This window comes from Anomaloglossus baeobatrachus, chromosome 4 (assembly GCF_048569485.1).
Source record: "Anomaloglossus baeobatrachus isolate aAnoBae1 chromosome 4, aAnoBae1.hap1, whole genome shotgun sequence".
Classification (NCBI taxonomy): domain Eukaryota; kingdom Metazoa; phylum Chordata; class Amphibia; order Anura; family Aromobatidae; genus Anomaloglossus; species Anomaloglossus baeobatrachus.
The window spans coordinates 664640631-664661770 of record NC_134356.1 but is presented as its reverse complement, the minus strand read 5'-3'; the positions used below and the strand labels follow the sequence as shown (position 1 = coordinate 664661770).

The following is a 21140-nucleotide window of genomic DNA, read 5'->3' as shown; positions in this document are numbered from 1 at the left end:
CAAATTATTATACAAATGATATTTTTCTCTGATTTTCCTAAATCGTCGGTGCAAATGACAGTCAGTCTAATAAAATTCATCACCTGTTAGAATATACATCGGGTTTTATTGACAAAACCTCCCAATGATAACAGTATAATCTTCAAAATTTAAAAAATTTAAAAATGCCCTGTTCCAAATTATTAGGCACAGTAGAGTTTCTAAACATTTTATATGTTTTAGGCTGAGACCGCACTTTGCGTTTCCACCTGCGTTTCAGGTGCTTTTTAGGTTCGTTTTGAGAAGCACCTTTTTCATGCCAAAAGGCATGCGTTTTGATTTTCCAGCAAAGTCAATGGAAACTGTTGATTTTCAGACCGCAGTTTGTGTTTCTAAACGCTGCGTTTAATTTGCATATTTTGTGGCAAAAACCATGCGTTCAAAGAAGCAGCATGTCAATTGTTTTTGCCATTTTAGGTGCATTTTGCTAACATTGAAGTCAATGAGAAATGGCAAAAACCAAGATTCCTTCAAATTCCTGCGTTTTACCTGCTTTTTCAGTGCAGAAAACATGCGTTTTTGACTATCAAAACGCATGCTTTTTGGACTTCAAAATAATGATTTGATATGTCCCTTTACACACACACTAAATCCGACAATTAAATTTGAGAAAAATATGCATTTATTGCCATATTAGCGATAAAATGTATATTACCGCTATAATTTTATGAAATATATCTATTTTCATTATTTTTTCCATTAATATAGATTTTATCCTTTTTTTTCTCTTTTTTCATTCTGTATGACTGATTAAACTTTATTTACCAGTGTCGTGTTGTTCAAAACGCATCTGTCAAAATGCAGGTGAAAAAGCATGCAAAAAGCGCTGAAAATGCATCAAAAAAGCAGTAAATACGCATTCGTTTTCAGCGCTAAAGTTCTGAAAAAGGCAACTTTGGTCAAATCAATTAAGCCAAAAACGTGCGTTTAGAAATGCAAGTAGGTGAACGCAAAGTGCGGTCTAAGGCGGGCTTTGCACACTACGACATCGCAGGCCGATGCTGCGATGCCGAGTGCGATAGTGCCCGCCCCCGTCGCAGCAGCGATATGTGGTGATAGCTGGCGTAGCGAAAGTTATCGCTACGCCAGCTTCACACACACACTCACCTGCCGTGCGACGTCCCTGTGGCCGGCGACCCGCCTCCTTGTTAAGGGGGCGGGTCGTGCGGCGTCACTGCGACGTCACACGGCAGGCGGCCAATCGGAGCGGAGGGGCGGAGATGAGCAGGATGTAAACATCCTGCCCACCTCCTTCCTTCCGCATATCCTACGGAAGCCGCAGTGAGGCCGGTAGGAGACGTTCCTCGCTCCTGCGACTTCACACACAGCGATGTGTGCTGCCGCAGGAGCGAGGAACAACATCGGACTGTCGCGTCAGCGTAATTATGGATTACGCCGACGCTGTACCGATGATACGATTACGACGCTTTTGCGCTCGTTAATCGTATCATCCAGCCTTTACACGCTGCGATGTCGCATGCGATGCCGGAAGTGCGTCATTTTCAATTTGACCCCACCGACATCGCACCTGCGATGTCGCAGTGTGCAAAGTGCCCCTAAGCCTTAAAGAACTGAAAATGCTCATTTGTGGAATTTGCAGCATTAGGAGGTCACATTCACTGAAATTAAAAGCTATTTAAATCCAAAACATCCTAACAGGCTAAGTTACAGGAACCCTTCGTTGATAGCACCTTCACAATTCTTGCATCCATTGAACTTGTGAGTTTTTAGAGCGTTTCTGCTTGAATTTCTTTGCACAATGTCAGAATAGCCTCCCAGAGCAGCTGTTTTGATGTGAACTGCCTCCCACCCTCATAGATCTTTTGCTTGATGAGATGATACTCCAAAGGTTTTCTATAGGGTTGAGGTCAGGGGAAGATGGTGGCCCCACCATGACTTTATCTCCTCTTGATGCCCATAGCAGCCAATGACACAGAGGTATTCTTTGCAGCATGAGATGGTACATTGTCATGCATGAAGATGATTTTGCTCCTGAAGGCACGTTTCTGCTTTTTGTAGCATGGAAGAAAGTTGTCAGTCAGAAACTCTATATACTTTGCAGAGGTCATTTTCACACCTTCAGGAACCCTAAAGGGGCCTACCAGATGTCTCCCCATGATTCCGGCCCAAAACATGACTCCTCCTCCTCCTTGCTGACGTCGCAGCCTTATAGGGACATGGTAGCCATCCACCAACCATCCACTACTCCATCCATCTGGACCTTCCAGGGTTGCTCCACACTCATCAGTAAACAAGACTGTTTTAAAATGAGTCTTCATGTATGTCTGGGCCCACTGCAACCGTTTCTGCTTGTGAGCACTACCGTAGTTAGGGGCATAGTAGGTTTATGCACCACAGCAAGCCTTTGAAGGATCCTACACCTTGAGGTTCAAGGGACTTCAGAGGCCTCAGCTTCAAATATCTCTTTGCTGGTTTGTAATGGCTTGTTAGCAGCTGCTCTCTTAATCCGATGAACTTGCCTGGCAGAAACCTTCCTCATTCTGCCTTTATCAGCTCGAACATGTATGTACTCAGTATCAGCCACAAATCTCTTCACAGTACGATGATCACGCTTAAGTTTTCGTGAAATATCTAATGTTTTCATCCTTTGTCCAAGGCATTGCACTATTTGATGCTTTTCGGCAGCAGAGAGATCCTTTTTCTTTCCCATGTTACTTGAAAACTGTGGCTTACTTAATATTGTGGAGCATCCAGTTTTCCTTTTATTGGGCTCACCTGGCAAACTAATTATCACAGGTATCTGAGATTGATTTCAGTGATCCAAAAAACCCTGAGACACAAAACTATCAATGAGTTTAATTGAAAAAAAAATAAAAAATAATCGCTATGACACTTGAATCCAATTTGCATAATAATTTGGATCATGGTGTAGATAAGCAGAAAACCTCAGATCTTATTCAGATACTGCAGGAATACTGTTAAACACCCTTGTGTGGGTGGATATAGTTTATAAAAGGAAAACCTTTCGGGCAGAGATTTAATTAAATCACATCTACCTTGTTTGGACATTTAGCCTGTGTTCACATGTAGTATAAATGCTGCGGTTTTTATCTGCTACTTTTATGGCACAGAAATTCTGCTGTGTTTAACTGTCCAAGAAAAGTGGATGTGATTTCATGAAAACTATGCCCACGGTGCGTCTAAAGAGGCTGCTGAACTCTGCGGTTTTGATGCTTTTTTTTCTCTAGAGGTTTCTATATGGAGCTTAAAAAAACACATGGAAAAAAACTACAGTTACTTTTTTAAAGTACAGAATTAAAACATTTCTGTACTATAAAAAAAATAAAAAATTTAAAAGCACAGGGTCACACTTGCTCCAACACATTAAATAATAGGGATAAGGCATAAAAATGCAGCAAAAAGAAAAGAAGATTGGTAATGCTTAGTTTGGTGCAGACACCGTATTTACCCTAAGTGTGAACACTGCCTTACAGACACAAAAAGCTAGATATTGGCTGCTACGACAATGAATGGGGCCCCTCTTCACACGTCAGTGATTCTGGTACATATGTGCTTTTTTTATACGTACCAAAATCACTGACATACGCAGACCCATTATAATCAATGGGTCTGCTCACACATCAGTGATTTTTGACTGAACGTGTCTCCGTGCAGCGTACACGCGTGTCCGTGATTCTGCACGGAGACAAGTCCGTTTTTTTCTGGCATCACTGATGACCCACAGACCACACGTACCAGAAAATCACGGACATATTAAATATTTTCGACTTACCTTGCCTGCGATTCGCTGTGCAGCCTCCGCTCTCTGCAGCTCCTGCCCGGCTCATGAATATTCATCAGAGCAGGAATAACCGACCCGGAAGTAGCTGCAGAGAGCGGTGGGCGGACGCTGGAGAGCCGAGGAGTTCAGCACCATGGAGAGCAGGAGCGAAGGCAGATGAGTAATGTCCATGTGCAATCACGGATCACGGATTGTACATGGACAACCCTCGTGTGCCGTGAATCACGGAACACGAAGGGACATGTGCGTGTTTTACACGTCAGTGAAGAACGTCAGTGTTTTTCACTGACGTGTGAAACGGGCCTGAAAGAACAAAAAATAAACACTCAGGTACCGATTAGAGATGAGCAGAACATACAGATTATTAGTTATTTTTATAGCGCCATTTATTCCATGGCACAGACTAGTACAGGAGGAGAGAGGATCCTGCCCGCGAGGGCTCACAGTCTGCAGGGGATGGGTGAAGATACAATAAGTAAGGGTAGAGATGGTCGTGCAGTGCTATAGCGGACTAACGGTTACGGCAGGTTGTAGGATTGTCGGAAGTGGTGGGTCTATAGGTTCCTTTTGAAGCTTGTCAAGGTAGGAGAGAGTCTGATATATTGTGGCAACGCATTTCAGAGTATGGGGGATGCACAGGAGAAATCTTGGATGCGATGGTGGAAAGAGGAGATGAGAGGGGAGTAGAGAAGGAGATCTTGTGAGGATCGAAGGTTACGTGCGGGCAAGCATCGGGAGACTAGGTCACAGATGTAGGGACGAGACAGGTTGTGGATGGCTTTATAGGTCATGTTTAGGGTTTTGAACTGGAGCCGTTGGGCAATGGGAAGCCAGTGAAGGGATTGGCAGAAAGGAGAGGTCGGGGAGTAGCGGGGGGAGAGATGGAGTAGTCGAGCAGCATAATGTAGAATAGATTGTAGGGGTGCAAGACTGTTAGAAGGGAGGCCACAGAGCAGGAGGTTGCAATAGTCCAGGAGGGAGATGATAAGGACATGCACTTGATGTTGCTCCAGCCCTGGCTAATTAAAAGCCGCGCCAAGGAAGGTAAGAGATAGATGGCTTTCCGTCTGGCCGCAGGGTAGCACTGACCTGGACGCCGGACCGGAGTCCCGTGAATCAATCCGCTCATCCCATTGATTGACAGTGGTCCTGGACTAGTCCGCTAACTGCAGCAAGGATAGAGTATAAAATGATTGTTCGTTGGGTGAAAAGATTATCGATCTCAGTAGCGCATCACCCAGTATAAGCAGGTCATGTGCTTACCATGTGCACTGAATAATTTATCACTGGCCGCTCAGTGCATGTCTGAAGGGGGTCCGCCCCTGTAAGCGGACTATTCAATAACCGCTGAGTGGCAAACAAGTTGGCGGCACAGTGTTGTAAACCTATATCATGGCAAGAAATCTGATGTATGGATAGGATTATGTAATACAGGACCATGAAACGGGCATTAAAAGTTGATCTTTAGAGGATCTGGTCATTACATTTGGGGTATTATTGATGAAGTCACTAGACCCAGCTATAATCAAAAACCTTTCAAACAATGATGATGGCAATGTCTTTTTTTTATTTTTCATTTTTGTCTTGCCTTTCTACCAACAGGCTCTCCATTTGCACGTGCCAGTATTAAAAGTGCCAAGATGGAAAATTCCTCATATCTACACAAGAAGGAGCGACGCTTACGTTTCTACATCCGGCGTATGGTGAAGACTCAGGCCTTCTACTGGATGGTTCTAAGCCTTGTAGCACTGAACACGCTGTGCGTGGCAATTGTGCACTATGGCCAGTCTGAACAGCTAAGTAATTTTCTCTGTGAGTATCTGCAGACATTTGCGCAAAAGATTTTTGGTGCCTTCTTTAGATATACAGTGGAACCTTGGATTACGAGCAAAATTGGTTCTGGGAGTGTGTTCTTACACCAAGTTACCGTACTCTTATGTCAAAGCAAATTTTCCCATAGGAAATAATTGAAATGCAGACAATTCGTTCCGCAACCCAAAAATATTTACTGTGTTTATACAAACTTATTACAGGAATACAAAATAATGAACTGTATTCTTATACTATCTAACAATGATGAGAGAACTCCACAACTCCATGCACAAAGTGATACAATCACCAGCAGAACTGGGATACAACGGGACACGGAATAGTGTGGCTAAAGCTATAGTCGACATGGGAAGACAGGCTCCTCCATCTTAGAAAGGCGGGGAGTGAACTGTGATAGGTCTCCAACAACATATGATCCAAGAGGTAACAAGCAGGCTAGCATAAATTAACTCCTGCAAGCCCGATCACAAATGAGAACACAGCTGGTCGACACCCGAGCCTGTCTGTGCAACTCAGAAGCACTAAAGGAGGCATAGTGAGGAGTGTCGGACCCTGCAGTGTGAACAGCGACAGATGCCGCGATGACACTCACTGAATTTAGAGCCAAACACCATGTGACCCATGCGGATGCCCTATCCCTCTCGGTGGGTGGTTGTCTCTTTTCGGGACTTAGGTTGGGACAGGACCTATAATCCTGTCCTCAATTGGTTAATTAGCTAGGCCGTTGGTTTCGGTCCTGGCTTCAGGGTCCAAGTACCCCCTTGTGTGCACAGTTTCCGGGTCTGTTCTCTGGTGTCGGTACCGGCGGGCTACAACCCTGCCCCGGTCCACCTCAGATCTCCGGCTGCTGTCTTCCCGTCTCCTGCTGACACTGGCCACTGTCTGCCACCTAGCCAGCACGCCAGGGCTCCAACCCCGACACCTGTCAATTAGCACCTCAAAACTCCTAACTCAACTGCACTGAACTGAACTGACTGCTTTCCCGCCCCCGGGTTCTCCAGACCCCTAGGTGGGCGTTTCTGATCTGCCTGGTCCGGCCCACTGGTGTGTCTGTACTACCCAAAAGAGGGGTGGCTAGGATTTCAGGTCGGCTGTATGTAATCCTGTGTGGGAAGGTGTTATGCGGGGGCCTATCTGTGTGACTACCTAGTTTTGCCAGGGCGTCACACATACAAAATAAAAATACAGTATATACACAATATACATACCACTGTGATATGGGCACACAGACTAGTATAGAAGTGAGTAGGCCCAAATTAGCTTTCACCATGGCACAAATTCAGACCAGTGCTGAAATGGGAGCAAATCACAATGGCCATTTCATGCTGCAGCCATCAGTGATCACGTTTACATGGTGAATACTATTGGGATAAAAAGTGGAGGAAAAAAAGCCTTAATAACCAATTATGTAATAATGCTGAGGGAAAGCTGAAATTTCCATTACTTTTATTAGGTGTCATTGATGTGTGACAGTACTGTGTTACACTTATGAACTCGACCCTAGTATGGTATATATATAACGTACAAAAATAATACAAATTTAATAGTTTTAGCAAAATAAACACTACCTCATTTAAAACAATGAACTGAGGAGGGAGACACAATTATCAAATGTACTATACAGAAGGTACCGTATGTGTCCTGAAAGTGCTACACAGGTAACAGATATGCAAGATAAAGCACAAACACCCATGCATTATATCAAAAGTAGCCATCATGCATGTACAATCTGGTACATAGAAATTAAGTGTCCCATTAAAAGTGTCTCTGTCACCAGATTTTACAATACAAACTGCATACATAATTAAATAGATATCTTAGACCTGATCAGACAGGTATGCTTGCTTTGGAAATCCATGGCAGAATGTCTGTAAAATCCTTTATGAAAGTTTAACATCACTCTCAGTCCATCTAGTCTGTTTGATATCACCTCAACAGTATCCCTCCTCTCTGGTACTATCGAATCTCTATTCACCTAGCTTTATTGACAGCTCCTCAGTGCCACTCCTCTATTCTGCTCATTCTCCTCCCACCTAGCTTTATTGACAGCTCCTCAGTGTCCCTCCTCTCTGCTGCTCATTCTCCACCCACCTAGCCTGATGGACAGCTCCTCAGTGCCACTCCTCTCTGCTGCTCATTCTCCCCCCACCTAGCCCGATGGACAGCTCCTCAGTGCCCCTCCTCTCTGTTGCTCATTTACCCCCCACCTAGCCTGATGGACAGCTCCTCAGTGTCCCTCCTCTCTGCTGCTCATTCTCCCCCCACCTAGCCTGATGGACAGCTCCTCAGTGTCCCTCCTCTCTGCTGCTCATTCTCCCCCCACCTAGCCTGATGGACAGCTCCTCAGTGTCCCTCCTCTCTGCTGCTCATTCTCCCCCCACCTAGCTTTATTGACAGCTCCTCAGTGCCCCCCCTCTCTGTTGCTCATTTACCCCCCACCTAGCCTGATGGACAGCTCCTCAGTGCCCCTCCTCTCTGTTGCTCATTTACCCCCCACCTAGCCTGATGGACAGCTCCTCAGTGTCCCTCCTCTCTGCTGCTCATTCTCCCTCCACCTAGCCTGATGGACAGCTCCTCAGTGTCCCTCCTCTCTGCTGCTCATTCTCCCCCCACCTAGCCTGATTACAGCTCCTCAGTGTCCCTCCTCTCTGTTGCTCATTTACCCCCCACCTAGTCTGATTACAGCTCCTCAGTGTCCTTCCTCTCTGCTGCTCATTCTCCCTCCACCTAGCCTGATGGACAGCTCCTCAGTGTCCCTCCTCTCTGCTGCTCATTCTCCCCCCACCTAGCATTATTGACAGCTCCTCAGTGTCCCTCCTCTCTGCTGCTCATTCTCCCTCCACCTAGCCTGATGACAGCTCTTCGATGTCCCTCCTCTCTGCTGCTCATTCTCCCTCCACATAGCCTGATGACAGCTCCTTGATGTCCCTCCTCTCTGCTGCTCATTCTCCCTCCACCTAGCCTGATTGACAGCTCCTCAGTGTCCCTCCTTTCTGCTGCTCATTCTCCACCCACCTAGCTTTATTGACAGCTCCTCTGTGTCCTTCCTCTCTGCTACTCATTCTCCTTCCACCTAGCCTGATTGACAGCTCCTCAGTGCCCCTCCTCTCTGCTGCTCATTCTCCCTCCACCTAGCCTGATTGACAGCTCCTCAGTGTCCCTCCTCTCTTCTGCTCATTCTCCCTCCACCTAGCCTGACTGACAGCTCCTCAGTGTCCCTCCTCTCTGCTGATCATTCTCCCTCCACCTAGCTTTATTGACAGCTCCTCTGTGTCCTTCCTCTCTGCTACTCATTCTCCTTCCACCTAGCCTGATTGACAGCTCCTCAGTGCCCCTCCTCTCTGCTGCTCATTCTCCCTCCACCTAGCCTGATGGAGAGCTCCTCAGTGTCCCTCCTCTCTGCTGCTCATTCTCCCTCCACCTAGCCTGATGGAGAGCTCCTCAGTGTCCCTCCTCTCTGCTGCTCATTCTCCCTCCACCTAGCCTGATTACAGCTCCTCAGTGTCCCTCCTCTCTGCTGCTCAATCTCCCTCCACCTAGCCTGATTACAGCTCCTCAGTGTTCCTCCTCTCTGCTGCTCATTCTCCCTCCACCTAGCCTGATTGACAGCTCCTCAGTGTCCCTCCTCTCTGCTGCACATTTTCCATCCACCTAGCCTGATGGAGAGCTCCTCAGTGTCCCTCCTCTCTGCTGCTCATTCTCCCTCCACCTAGCCTGATGGAGAGCTCCTCAGTGTCCCTCCTCTCTGCTGCTCATTCTCCCTCCACCTAGCCTGATTACAGCTCCTCAGTGTCCCTCCTCTCTGCTGCTCATTCTCCCCCCACCTAGCCTGATTACAGCTCCTCAGTGTCCCTCCTCTCTGCTGCTCATTCTCCCTCCACCTAGCCTGATTACAGCTCCTCAGTGTCCCTCCTCTCTGCTGCTCATTCTCCCTCCACCTAGCCTGATGACAGCTCCTCGATGTCCCTCCTCTCTGCTGCTCATTCTCCCCCCACCTAGCCTGATTACAGCTCCTCAGTGTCCCTCCTCTCTGCTGCTCATTCTCCCTCCACCTAGCCTGATTACAGCTCCTCAGTGTCCCTCCTCTCTGCTGCTCATTCTCCCTCCACCTAGCCTGATTGACAGCTCCTCAGTGTCCCTCCTCTCTGCTGCTCATTCTCCCTCCACCTAGCCTGATTGACAGCTCCTCAGTGTCCCTCCTCTCTGCTGCTCATTCTCCCTCCACCTAGCCTGATTGACAGCTCCTCAGTGTCCCTCCTCTCTGCTGCTCATTCTCCCTCCACCTAGCCTGATTGACAGCTCCTCAGTGTCCCTCCTCTCTGCTGCTCATTCTCCCTCCACCTAGCCTGATTGACAGCTCCTCAGTGTCCCTCCTCTCTGCTGCTCATTCTCCCTCCACCTAGCCTGATTACAGCTCCTCAGTGTCCCTCCTCTCTGCTGCTCATTCTCCCTCCACCTAGCCTGATTACAGCTCCTCAGTGTCCCTCCTCTCTGCTGCTCATTCTCCCTCCACCTAGCCTGATTACAGCTCCTCAGTGTCCCTCCTCTCTGCTGCTCATTCTCCCTCCACCTAGCCTGATTACAGCTCCTCAGTGTCCCTCCTCTCTGCTGCTCATTCTCCCTCCACCTAGCCTGATTACAGCTCCTCAGTGTCCCTCCTCTCTGCTGCTCATTTTCCATCCACCTAGCCTGATTGACAGCTCCTCAGTGTCCCTCCTCTCTGCTGCTCATTCTCCCTCCACCTAGCCTGATTGACAGCTCCTCAGTGTCCCTCCTCTCTGCTGCTCATTCTCCCTCCACCTAGCCTGATTACAGCTCCTCAGTGTCCCTCCTCTCTGCTGCTCATTCTCCCTCCACCTAGCCTGATTACAGCTCCTCAGTGTCCCTCCTCTCTGCTGCTCATTCTCCCTCCACCTAGCCTGATTACAGCTCCTCAGTGTCCCTCCTCTCTGCTGCTCATTCTCCCTCCACCTAGCCTGATTACAGCTCCTCAGTGTCCCTCCTCTCTGCTGCTCATTCTCCCTCCACCTAGCCTGATTACAGCTCCTCAGTGTCCCTCCTCTCTGCTGCTCATTCTCCCTCCACCTAGCCTGATTACAGCTCCTCAGTGTCCCTCCTCTCTGCTGCTCATTCTCCCTCCACCTAGCCTGATTACAGCTCCTCAGTTTCCCTCCTCTCTGCTGCTCATTCTCCCTCCACCTAGCCTGATTACAGCTCCTCAGTTTCCCTCCTCTCTGCTGCTCATTCTCCCTCCACCTAGCCTGATTGACAGCTCCTCAGTGTCCCTCCTCTCTGCTGCTCATTCTCCCTCCACCTAGCCTGATGGAGAGCTCCTCAGTGTCCCTCCTCTCTGCTGCTCATTCTCCCTCCACCTAGCCTGATTACAGCTCCTCAGTGTCCCTCCTCTCTGCTGCTCATTCTCCCTCCACCTAGCCTGATGGAGAGCTCCTCAGTGTCCCTCCTCTCTGCTGCTCATTCTCCCTCCACCTAGCCTGATTACAGCTCCTCAGTGTCCCTCCTCTCTGCTGCTCATTCTCCCTCCACCTAGCCTGATGGAGAGCTCCTCAGTGTCCCTCCTCTCTGCTGCTCATTCTCCCTCCACCTAGCCTGATTACAGCTCCTCAGTGTCCCTCCTCTCTGCTGCTCATTCTCCCTCCACCTAGCCTGATTACAGCTCCTCGATGTCCCTAATACTTTACTTGGATCTGTGTTCAGTATTAGTGGCCTTGCTTAGAGTGGTATCTTAATTGGTTTATTGAGGGAATTTGTGTGAATTAGGAATTAATGTTACAGTAACTGTTAGTGACGTCCACTTGCTACTGCATTTATTCGCGCTTTTTTTTTTACTGAATCCATTCCTGTGAGCGACATAACACTGCATCGTCTCATGTGCAGCCTCAGCCTGATTACAGCTTGCCACAGTGACAAGTCACAGGGCAACATAATGGTCAAAAGTCTAAAACTGTTCTAGCCATATACAGTTTACTTTGTGTAAAGTGCCTCCAATTTGTTTCCAATTTTGACTTTGTGTTCTTTATTTCTAGACTATGCAGAATTCATTTTCCTTGGGCTCTTTATGTCCGAAATGTTTATAAAAATGTACGGTCTTGGAACCAGGCCTTATTTTCATTCATCGTTTAACTGCTTTGACTGTGCCGTAAGTCTATAAAAATTACTTTTCTATTTTCGATAGTTTTATTTTTCTGTTGTCATGTTCACATTTCACATATTTGATGAATTAACGTTGCAGCGATTGTACCATAAGGCTGTGTGCACATAGTGTGTTTTTATCTCCTTTTTTTTTATGCGTTTTTGGGTACAGTTTTGTCATCAAAATGCATGCACATCCTTATACCAGCAAAGTCAATGAGAATTCTGAAGTTTTGTGCACATGTTGCTTCTTTAATCTTTGCAGAAGAAAAATTGCAGCATGTCAATTCTTTCAGCATTTTTGCCAGCATTTTTCCATCCCAAATGCATAAAGAACGCATCAAAAATGCTTCCAAAACGCTAGTTTTTTCTGCCAGGAGATGCAGATTTGGTGCAACCAAATACTCAGCGTGTGCACATAGCCTAAACCAGATGTGTGATTGTGCATAGAAGAACTACAATAAGCGTTGAACCATGAGTATAATGCTTCTATCTATGTTATCAGGTTATCACTGGGAGCATCTTTGAGGTAATATGGGCAATGGTGAAGCCCGGAACCTCCTTTGGGATCAGCGTCTTAAGAGCCCTCCGCTTGCTGCGCATATTCAAGGTTACAAAGTAGGTATCAGAGATAACTGATCTAAAACATGTCACACAATCTCAACATGTGCCGTGAAGGTCCATGGATTAGAAGTAACCATAATTCAAGAACACTGGTTTCAGCAAGTTGTGGAGACACAGGGGTCAGTGGGTGCTTTTGTCCGTTGGCAAGGCCTCCTTTAGAAAGACCGCATGGACCGGGGCTCATCCCAACTGAACGCTCACAAACTCCTTACCCGTGGGCAGAACACTACTCAGACAACACAGGGTGTGGGAACCACAATAATTAGACTTTATTGGATCCTCAACAGTCAAAGATATATAACACAAAACCATGCAAACCACACAATGTAACAGGCAGCCGAGTCTCACCCTTCCGCTGGCTCACCAGAGATTAGAATACTCGCACCTTCGGAGCTTCCAGGGCCCCATACCCCAAACCAGCAGCACCCAACCCTGCTTTTGGCAGGCACCCACCAGGAACAGGATAATGACAAGCGTAGGAAGCTTCACGAGCACAGCAAAGTCTGTAGCCAGGTAACCGAATTGTCCCAACCTGGGTTTCTTCCAGCAGAGTCCTAGAATCCTCGGTGGTACTCCTGCACAATAGTTTCTGATCCCCTAACTGGCGCCGAAGTGCCTAGGCTGGGTAAAGGACTTCCAACCGGGGCCGAAACCGATAGATTGAAGCCATGTAACAAAAAGTACCCTCTGGTGACTCAAGCAGTCCATTTTTCTATCTCCCAGGCACTCATCCCAGGCTATGGTGGTCTTACAGGATTGGTGAAATACAGCTGTGCTCTTATTAGGTGGCATTCCAATCCCCACAGTTAATTCTCCTGTATAATTCTCCTCTGAGTGAGGTAGACAGAGAGGCTGGGGGAATTTACATTGCATATGCAATACACAACCTAAGACAATGGAAGGCTCAGGTGGAAAACAGTGACTGAACAAACATGAGTTACCACACAAAAGGGACCCATGTCTGGCCAAATTAAGAACATTAACTCCTGATAGATATTGAACAGGGCTGTGTCTTCACAGTGGTCGGTTTACTATTCTTTGCAGGTCCTCATATCTTACTCCGTGCTGCTCCATTCACATATTAAATGTATAAATGGATTCAGATGGGGTAATAAAGACTTGAACCATACAAGATTCATAGAAAAAGAGAATGGTGCCTATCTCAAGCTTGTACCATAAATTCTGGGGGTACGAAGCAGCCGGGTACTTTCTGCTTCCAGAACCATCAAATAAATTACTAACCAAAAGATAGAGGAACCAGTTTTAGGATCATGCAGCCTATGTATCCTGGAAAGTGGACTTTATTTTCATCTAGTAACCAGTTTTTTTTCTTCTCCAGGTATTGGGCCTCTCTCCGTAACCTGGTAATCTCACTGCTCAGCTCGATGAAGTCCATCATCAGTTTGCTGTTCCTGCTCTTCCTTTTCATTGTGGTCTTTGCCTTACTGGGGATGCAGCTGTTTGGTGGACAGTAAGTAGTCACTTGTCCCTACTTGGGAGCTAATAATGGGCAATGTTGAACTAATATTGAACACTTGCTGTCAGAGTCCTGCACAGATTACAGCTGATCACTGATCACTTGGGGTCTGAGTAACAGTTGGAGCACTGGCAGCGAGAGATGGAAAAGGGCCCCTGTGCAAAACAGTCCAATAACTCATCAAAATGCACAATTACACCTGCTTTGGAGGCAGAAATGGGCCCCTTACCTCTTGGTCCCTTGTGCGGCTGCGCAGGTTGCACCAGTGATATGTCCACCCCTGGGTTGAGGGATGCTTCTGCTTTCTATTGGAGAAGGAAAGTCTGACACCAATCATGTTTTCTGGTTTTGTTTACAGGTTTAATTTCACTGACAAAACCCCATCTACCAACTTTGATAACTTTCCTGCAGCAATAATGACTGTCTTTCAGGTACGAAATCAAGAAATTTCTCCCAAATCTGTCTCTTCAGGCAGCTTTACTAACACTCTATTCTGTGTATCCTCAGATACTGACCGGGGAAGACTGGAACGCAGTAATGTATGACGGCATCAAGTCTCAGGGAGGAGTGAAAACTGGAATGGTGTCCTCTGTCTATTTTATCATCCTCACCCTTTTTGGGAACTGTATCCTTATACTGAGTTCTACAAAATGTCAATTGTGAGTCAAAAGCGGGCTTTACACGCTACAATATCGCTAACATATTATCGTTGGGGTCACGGTGTTTGTGACGCACATCCGGCGCCGTTAGCATCATCGCAGCGTGTGACACCTATTAGCGACCTTAAACGATCGCAAAAGTGGTCAAAACCGTTGACCATGGAGAGATCGTCCTGAAACAAAAAATTGATTAGCGATGTTGTTTGTTGTTCCTGCGGCGTCACACATCGCTATGTATGACACCGCAGGAACGAGGAACATCTCCTATCTGCCTCCACCGACAATGCGGAAGGAAGGAGGTAGGCGGGATGTTACGTCCTGCTCATCTCCGCCCCTCCGCTTCTATTGGCCGGCCGCTTAGTGACGCCGCAGTGACATCGCTATGACGCCGAGCGCCCCTCCCCCTTGAAGGAGGGATTGTTCGTCGGTCACAGCGAAGTCACAACACAGGTATGTGCGTGTGACGCTGCCGTAGCGATAATGTTCACTACGGCAGCGATCACACAATATCGCACACACGACGGGGGCGGGTGCTATCGCGCTCGACATCGCTAGCAATTGCTAGCGATATCGTAGCGTGTAAAGCCCGCTTAAGGCAGGATTCACACAAAGGTATGGCATTCGATGCGATTGTATCTTATACAATATGCTAATGACCCTTGACTCCCGCTGTGCTGCTAGCATGAGCTGAGTGTCATACAACTGTGATCCGATCCTGCGATTAGATCACAGCTGCAGAGGAGAGGGAGGGACTAACCTTCCCATCTCCTCCATTATCAGCTGATGCAATTATTGCATTGCACTCGAATGTCATCTGAGTGTAGTCCGATGTTTCACTTATACTTGTATGAGTGCGAGTAACACGTCTCTCGCTGACAATCGCAGCATGCTGCGACTTTTCGCTCATCCAGAATCTCATTAAATAACCTCATCCCTCATTAAATAACATTGGTCCAAGTGCAATGCAAGATTTTCTCACATTGCACTCGTCCGAGTCATACGCTTCTGTGAGCATACCTTCAAACTGAGGGTGCAAATGAAGAATTATAGCATTAGAACTACACATAACGTCTGGGTTTGTGCAAAAAGATTTGAGGTATAGTCTTCATTTCTTGTAGGTGCAACTATGGAAGGTCGTGGAAGAAACTAGTCCATTTCCATATAATATATACAAAATAAAGGTAAAAGGAAAAAATATTCTCTTTAACCAGCACTGCACAGACACACTGCTGAATGTCTTCTTAGCTATCGCTGTGGACAATCTTGCAAATGCTCAGGAGCTGACCAAGGTATGTTACCGTTAATACATTCTATCCCTCGCTGAAAAATCCTGGGTTTACATCATGTCTATGTTCTCTGTCTGGTACTTCTCTCTGAATCCCTAAAAAATGGGAATCCAGCATGTCCCTGATGCAGCCTTGGGGAGTAGCGAGGTTGTTTGTCGTTCCTGCGGCAGCACACATCGCTATGTGTGACACCGCAGGAGCGAGGAAACTCACCGTACCTGCGTCCCGCCGGCAATGAGGAAGGAAGGAGGTGGGCAGGATGTTCGTCCCAGTCATCTCTGCCCCTCCTCTGCTATTTGGCGGCCACTTAGTGACGTCGCTATGACGCCAAACGAATCGCCCCCCTTAGAAAGGAGGCGGTTCGCCAGTCACAGCGACGTCGCTAGGCAGGTAAGTAGTGTGACGGGTGTAAGTGATGTTGTGCGCCACGGGGCAGCTATTTGCCCGTGTCGCACAACCGACGGGGGCGGGTACGCTCGCTAGCGATATCGGTACCGATATTGCAGCGTGTACAGCGTGTAAAGTACCTTTTAGACTACATTGTGCCCACTGTACAATTTGGTGGAGGAGGAAAATGCTATGGGCTTGTTCTTCAGCGGTCGGCTTTATTTCCAGTGAAGGGAAATCTTAACTCTTCAGCATACAAGATATTTTGGACAATTGTAGCAACAGTTTGGGGAAAGCCCTCTTCTGTTACCCATGACTTTGCCAGTGCACAAGGTCCATAAATACTTAGTTGGGGGAGTTTGGTGGAAGAACATGAGCGTCCACACAGAGTCCGGACCTCAACCTCATTGAACACCTTTGTGATGATCTACAATGGAGATTGTAAGCCCGGCATTTTCACCACATCAGGGTCTGACCTCACAAATGCTCTCTTGTTTGAACGGAGAAAAAACTCCCACAGATGCCTCCAAAATCTTGTAGAAATCCTTTGCAGAAGAGTGTACGCTGGTTTAGATATAACGGGATTCCAAATTCATATTAATGACCATGGATTTAGAATGGGAAGTCATAAAATCTCTGGTAGTTGTAATGTATAGGAGGCCCAATATTTCTGTCCATATGCATTTATTTTGGGCACACATTTATATATTTATAGGATGAGCAGGAGGAAGAGGAGGCAGCTAATAAGAAATTGGCAATGCAGAAAGCAAAAGAGGTTACAGAAGTCAGTCCCCTGTCAGCTACCAATATGTCTATAGCAGCGTAAGTACTCACCCTCCAATGTTGGTGATTTTTCTTTGCACTTTTCTATATTGTATAATAATATTATATTATTAAATAATTATATATTTATCTATGTCTTTATGTCTATCCACCTATCTTGTAGGAAAGAAAAGCAGAAGAACCAGAAGACCAATATGTCTGTTTGGGAACAACGTACAACTGAGATGCGTCGACAAAACTTGATGAATAGTCGAGAAGCCCTGTACAGTGAGATGGATCCTGAGGAGCGTTGGAAGATGTCCTTTCTACGTCCAGATGTCAAGACACATTTGGACCGTCCACTTGTTGTAGACCCCCAAGAAAATAGAAATAACAACACCAATAAAAGCCGACCAGGAGAAAGTAAGACCCCTATGGAACAACGTTTATCCCACCAGCGAGCAGAAGACTACCTGCGTAAACAAGCACGGTTTCAGGAGCGGGCAGGCCGAGCATATGACATTGCTCAGGAACCGGGTCGTAGGCCAAGGAGTAAGGAGCAGGACATCAGTCGTGATAGTCAGGATTTGGGTTTTCAGGAAAGAACAGGAGAAATGGATGGGGGAGTACGTCCGCCACAAGATCCACCAAGGAGACATCGGGGTGGGGGAAGCAAGGAGAGCAGAAGTGGTTCACCACTTCCACGTGGAGATGGAGATCATCGTAGACATAGACAACATCGGAGAACTGGGGAAGAGCCTGAGTATTTACCAAGCAGTGGCGGAAGGGGAGGAGCAGGCGGAGGAGAAAGAAGAACACGACATGTGAGAGAGGGGGGAAGAACAAGGGAGGCTGGCGGTGGAGGAGGAGGGGAAACTGAGGGACCTGATGGTGAAAGGAGAAGGAGGCACCGGCATGCTGCACAGTCTACCTATGAAAATGATGTGAAGAGAGATGGGAGAGATGATAGAGAAAGGAGGCATCGGAGACGAAAGTAAGTACTAAGTTGTTATTCTCACACTCTGCATATAATAATCATATATAACAACTACATTTTAAAAAGAAATATGTCACAATGAAAAACAGATCAAATGTGCATGAATAGCTGTAGACACGCTAACATGTATGGGGGCTTCCTGACTTTCCCCTGAGATGTGTTGTCAGGGGAAAAAGAAAGATGTACAATTTTGGACCACATTTTGTTTTTCTAGACAAAAAAGACTGACTGCACTCCTCGACCTGACGTGTGAACAGGTGCATAACGTTCATGTTCAGTTATGCACCTGTTCACACGTCAGGTCGAGGAGTGCAGTCAGTCTTTTTTGTCTATATGAAGAGGGTCATACCTTCTGACCGTGCACCCTTCCCCCAGTTGCCACAGGTAATCTTATCCTATATAGCAGGTTCCTACTTGCCCATACACAGGAGGTTTTTAACCTAGAGAGAGGCTTCAGCATAGCGTCAGGGACCCAGTTACGAGATATGCCGTGAAGGGGCAACTGGGCAGATATACAAATGGCCATTTATATATGCTAAATATCTCATTTTTCTCAGATTTTCCTTAGCAGTAATGCAGGTCCATGTTCACATATTCATGGTTTCCATACTTTAGCATTATCAGAGTGCAAACTGTTTTTTTTTTGGTTTTTTTTGTATCACATTTTGTTTTTCATGAGATAAGTTGCTGCCAGAGGAGTCTGGCAATGGCTGTCTCGAGAAAGTGGCCAACCCCTTTAAGGCCTCTTTCACACACCCGTGAAAAACCAAGCACGTTTTCAAAGGTGCGTAATGCCCTCCGTGAGCCGTGTTTATGGCACACATGTGTTCTCCGTGTGTTATCCGTGATAACACACGGAGAACGGGAACTTTCTACTCACCTGTCCCTAGCTTCGCTGTCAATGGTGTTGATCTTTGGTCTCCGGCCCTGCCGACTCCCCGCTGCTGCTGATTCCGGCCGCAGTGAAGCATAATGAGCGGCGGTCGGAAGCAAATGACAGCAGCGGCACAGATAGGAGGGCAGGAGAAGGTGAGTAAAGGGTTTTTTTTTATTCTCGCAGATACATGTGTTTTCTCCAGTGTGTGTCACACGGAACACATCCGTGGGGTCTGCTTGTGTTACGTGTGACCCGTTTGCTTTTCGTGTGACACCCGTGATGCCGGAGAAAAAAAACGGACAAATCTACGTGTGGAGCACACGGGCACACGCATACTCCACACGTACACACGGTCCATGGCAGAATACGCACGTGAGCGCAGACCCATTGATTTTAATGAGTCTAGATGTGCCCCTGTCTCCGGTACGTGAGGAAACGGACCAAACACGTACCGGAGACACGGATGTGTGAAAGAGGCCTAAAGGGAATCTGTCAGCAGGTTTTAGCTATATAAGCTGAACCCAGCATGCTGCAAGGGGTAAGACAGAAAGTTCAGGTATGCCCGTCTTGTCACAGCCCGATCTTTTGTTTATTTCCTATGTTTGTTTTAGCTGCCAGAACCTGATCACCCTGATGGCCAGCTGCTCCTGCCATGTTGTCCGGCACACCTTCTCCTGTGATTGACACCTCACAGTCAATGCACAATCTCTATAGAGAGCCAGGTGTTGGTGGGACAGCTCTCTCACCTCAAAACTTAATTCTTAGATACATTCATATGAAAAAGTTTGCGCACCCCTATTAATGTTAACCTTTTTTCTTTATAACAATTTGGGTTTTTGCAGCAGCTATTTCAGTTTCATATATCTAATAACTGATGGACTGAGTAATATTTCTGGATTGAAATGAGGTTTATTGTACTAACAGAAAATGTGCAATCCGCATTTAAACAAAATTTGAACTGTGCAAAAGTATGGGCACCCTTATCAATTTCTTGATTTGAACACTCCTAACTACTTTTTACTAACTTACTAAAGCACTAAATTGGTTTTGTAACGTCATTGAGCTTTGAACTTCATAGGCAGGTGTATCCAATCATGAGAAAAGGTATTTAAGGTGGCCACTTGCAAGTTGTTCTCCTATTTGAATCTCCTATGAAGAGTGGCATCATGGGCTCCTCAAAACAACTCTCAAATGATCTGAAAACAAAGATTATTCAACATAGTTTTCAGGGGAAGGTACAAAAAGTTGTCTCAGAGATTTAAACTGTCAGTTTCCACTGTGAGGAACATAGTAAGGAAATGGAAGAACACAGGTACAGTTCTTGTTAAGCCCAGAAGTGGCAGACCAAGAAAAATATTAGAAAGGCAGAGAAGAAGAATGGTGAGAACAGTCAAGGACAATCCACAGACCACCTCCAAAGACCTGCAGCATCATCTTGCTGCAGATGGTGTCAATGTGCATCGGTCAACAATACAGCGCACGTTGCACAAGGAGAAGCTGTATGGGAGAGTGATGTGAAAGAAGCCGTTTCTGCAAGCACGCCACAAACAGAGTCGTATGTGGTATGCAAAAGCATATTTGGACAACCCAGTTACATTTTGGAAGAAGGTCCTGTGGACTGATGAAACAAAGATTGAGTTGTTTGGTCATACAAAAAGGTGTTATGCATGGAGGCAAAAAAAACACGGCATTCCAAGAAAAGCACTTGCTACCCACAGTAAAATTTGGAGGAGATTCCATCATGCTTTGGGGCTGTGTGGCCATTGCCGGCACTGGGAATCTTGTTAAAGTTGAGGGTCGCATGGATTCAACTCAGTATCAGCAAATTCTTGACAATAATGTGCAAGAATCAGTGACGAAGTTGAAGTTACGCAGGGGATGGATATTTCAGCAAGACAATGATCCAAAACACCACTCCAAATCTACTCAGGCATTCATGCAGAGGAACAATTACAATGTTCTAGAATGGCCATCCCAGTCCCCAGACCTGAATATCATTGAACATCTGTGAGATGATGTGAAGCGGCTGTCCATGCTCGGCGACCATCAAACTTAACTGAACTGGAATTGTTTTGTAAACAGGAATGGTCAAATCTACCTTCATCCAGGATCCAGGAACTCATTGAAAGCTACAGGAAGCGACTAGAGGCTGTTATTTTTGCAAAAGGAGGATCTACAAAATATTAATGTGACTTTTATGTTGAGGTGCCCATACTTATGCACCTGTCAAATTTTGTTTAAATGCGGATTGCACATTTTCTGTTAGTACAATAAACCTCATTTCAATTC

General features: G+C 46.5%; 1 protein-coding gene across 10 annotated transcripts in view; it reads left to right on the top strand.

Annotated features, from left to right (window-relative positions):
• CACNA1A (calcium voltage-gated channel subunit alpha1 A) overlaps window positions 1-21140 on the top strand; it is a 405981-nt gene that overhangs the window by 190308 nt on the left and 194533 nt on the right. For all 10 annotated transcript variants that reach the window (XM_075346630.1, XM_075346628.1, XM_075346625.1 and 7 more), the window contains 9 exons: window positions 5405-5614; window positions 11677-11789; window positions 12288-12400; window positions 13746-13877; window positions 14242-14314; window positions 14391-14508; window positions 15764-15831; window positions 16931-17037; window positions 17162-17971. In XM_075346630.1, coding sequence (XP_075202745.1) covers window positions 5405-5614; window positions 11677-11789; window positions 12288-12400; window positions 13746-13877; window positions 14242-14314; window positions 14391-14508; window positions 15764-15831; window positions 16931-17037; window positions 17162-17971 — 1744 coding nt within the window. The remainder of the gene's footprint in view (window positions 1-5404; window positions 5615-11676; window positions 11790-12287; window positions 12401-13745; window positions 13878-14241; window positions 14315-14390; window positions 14509-15763; window positions 15832-16930; window positions 17038-17161; window positions 17972-21140) is intronic.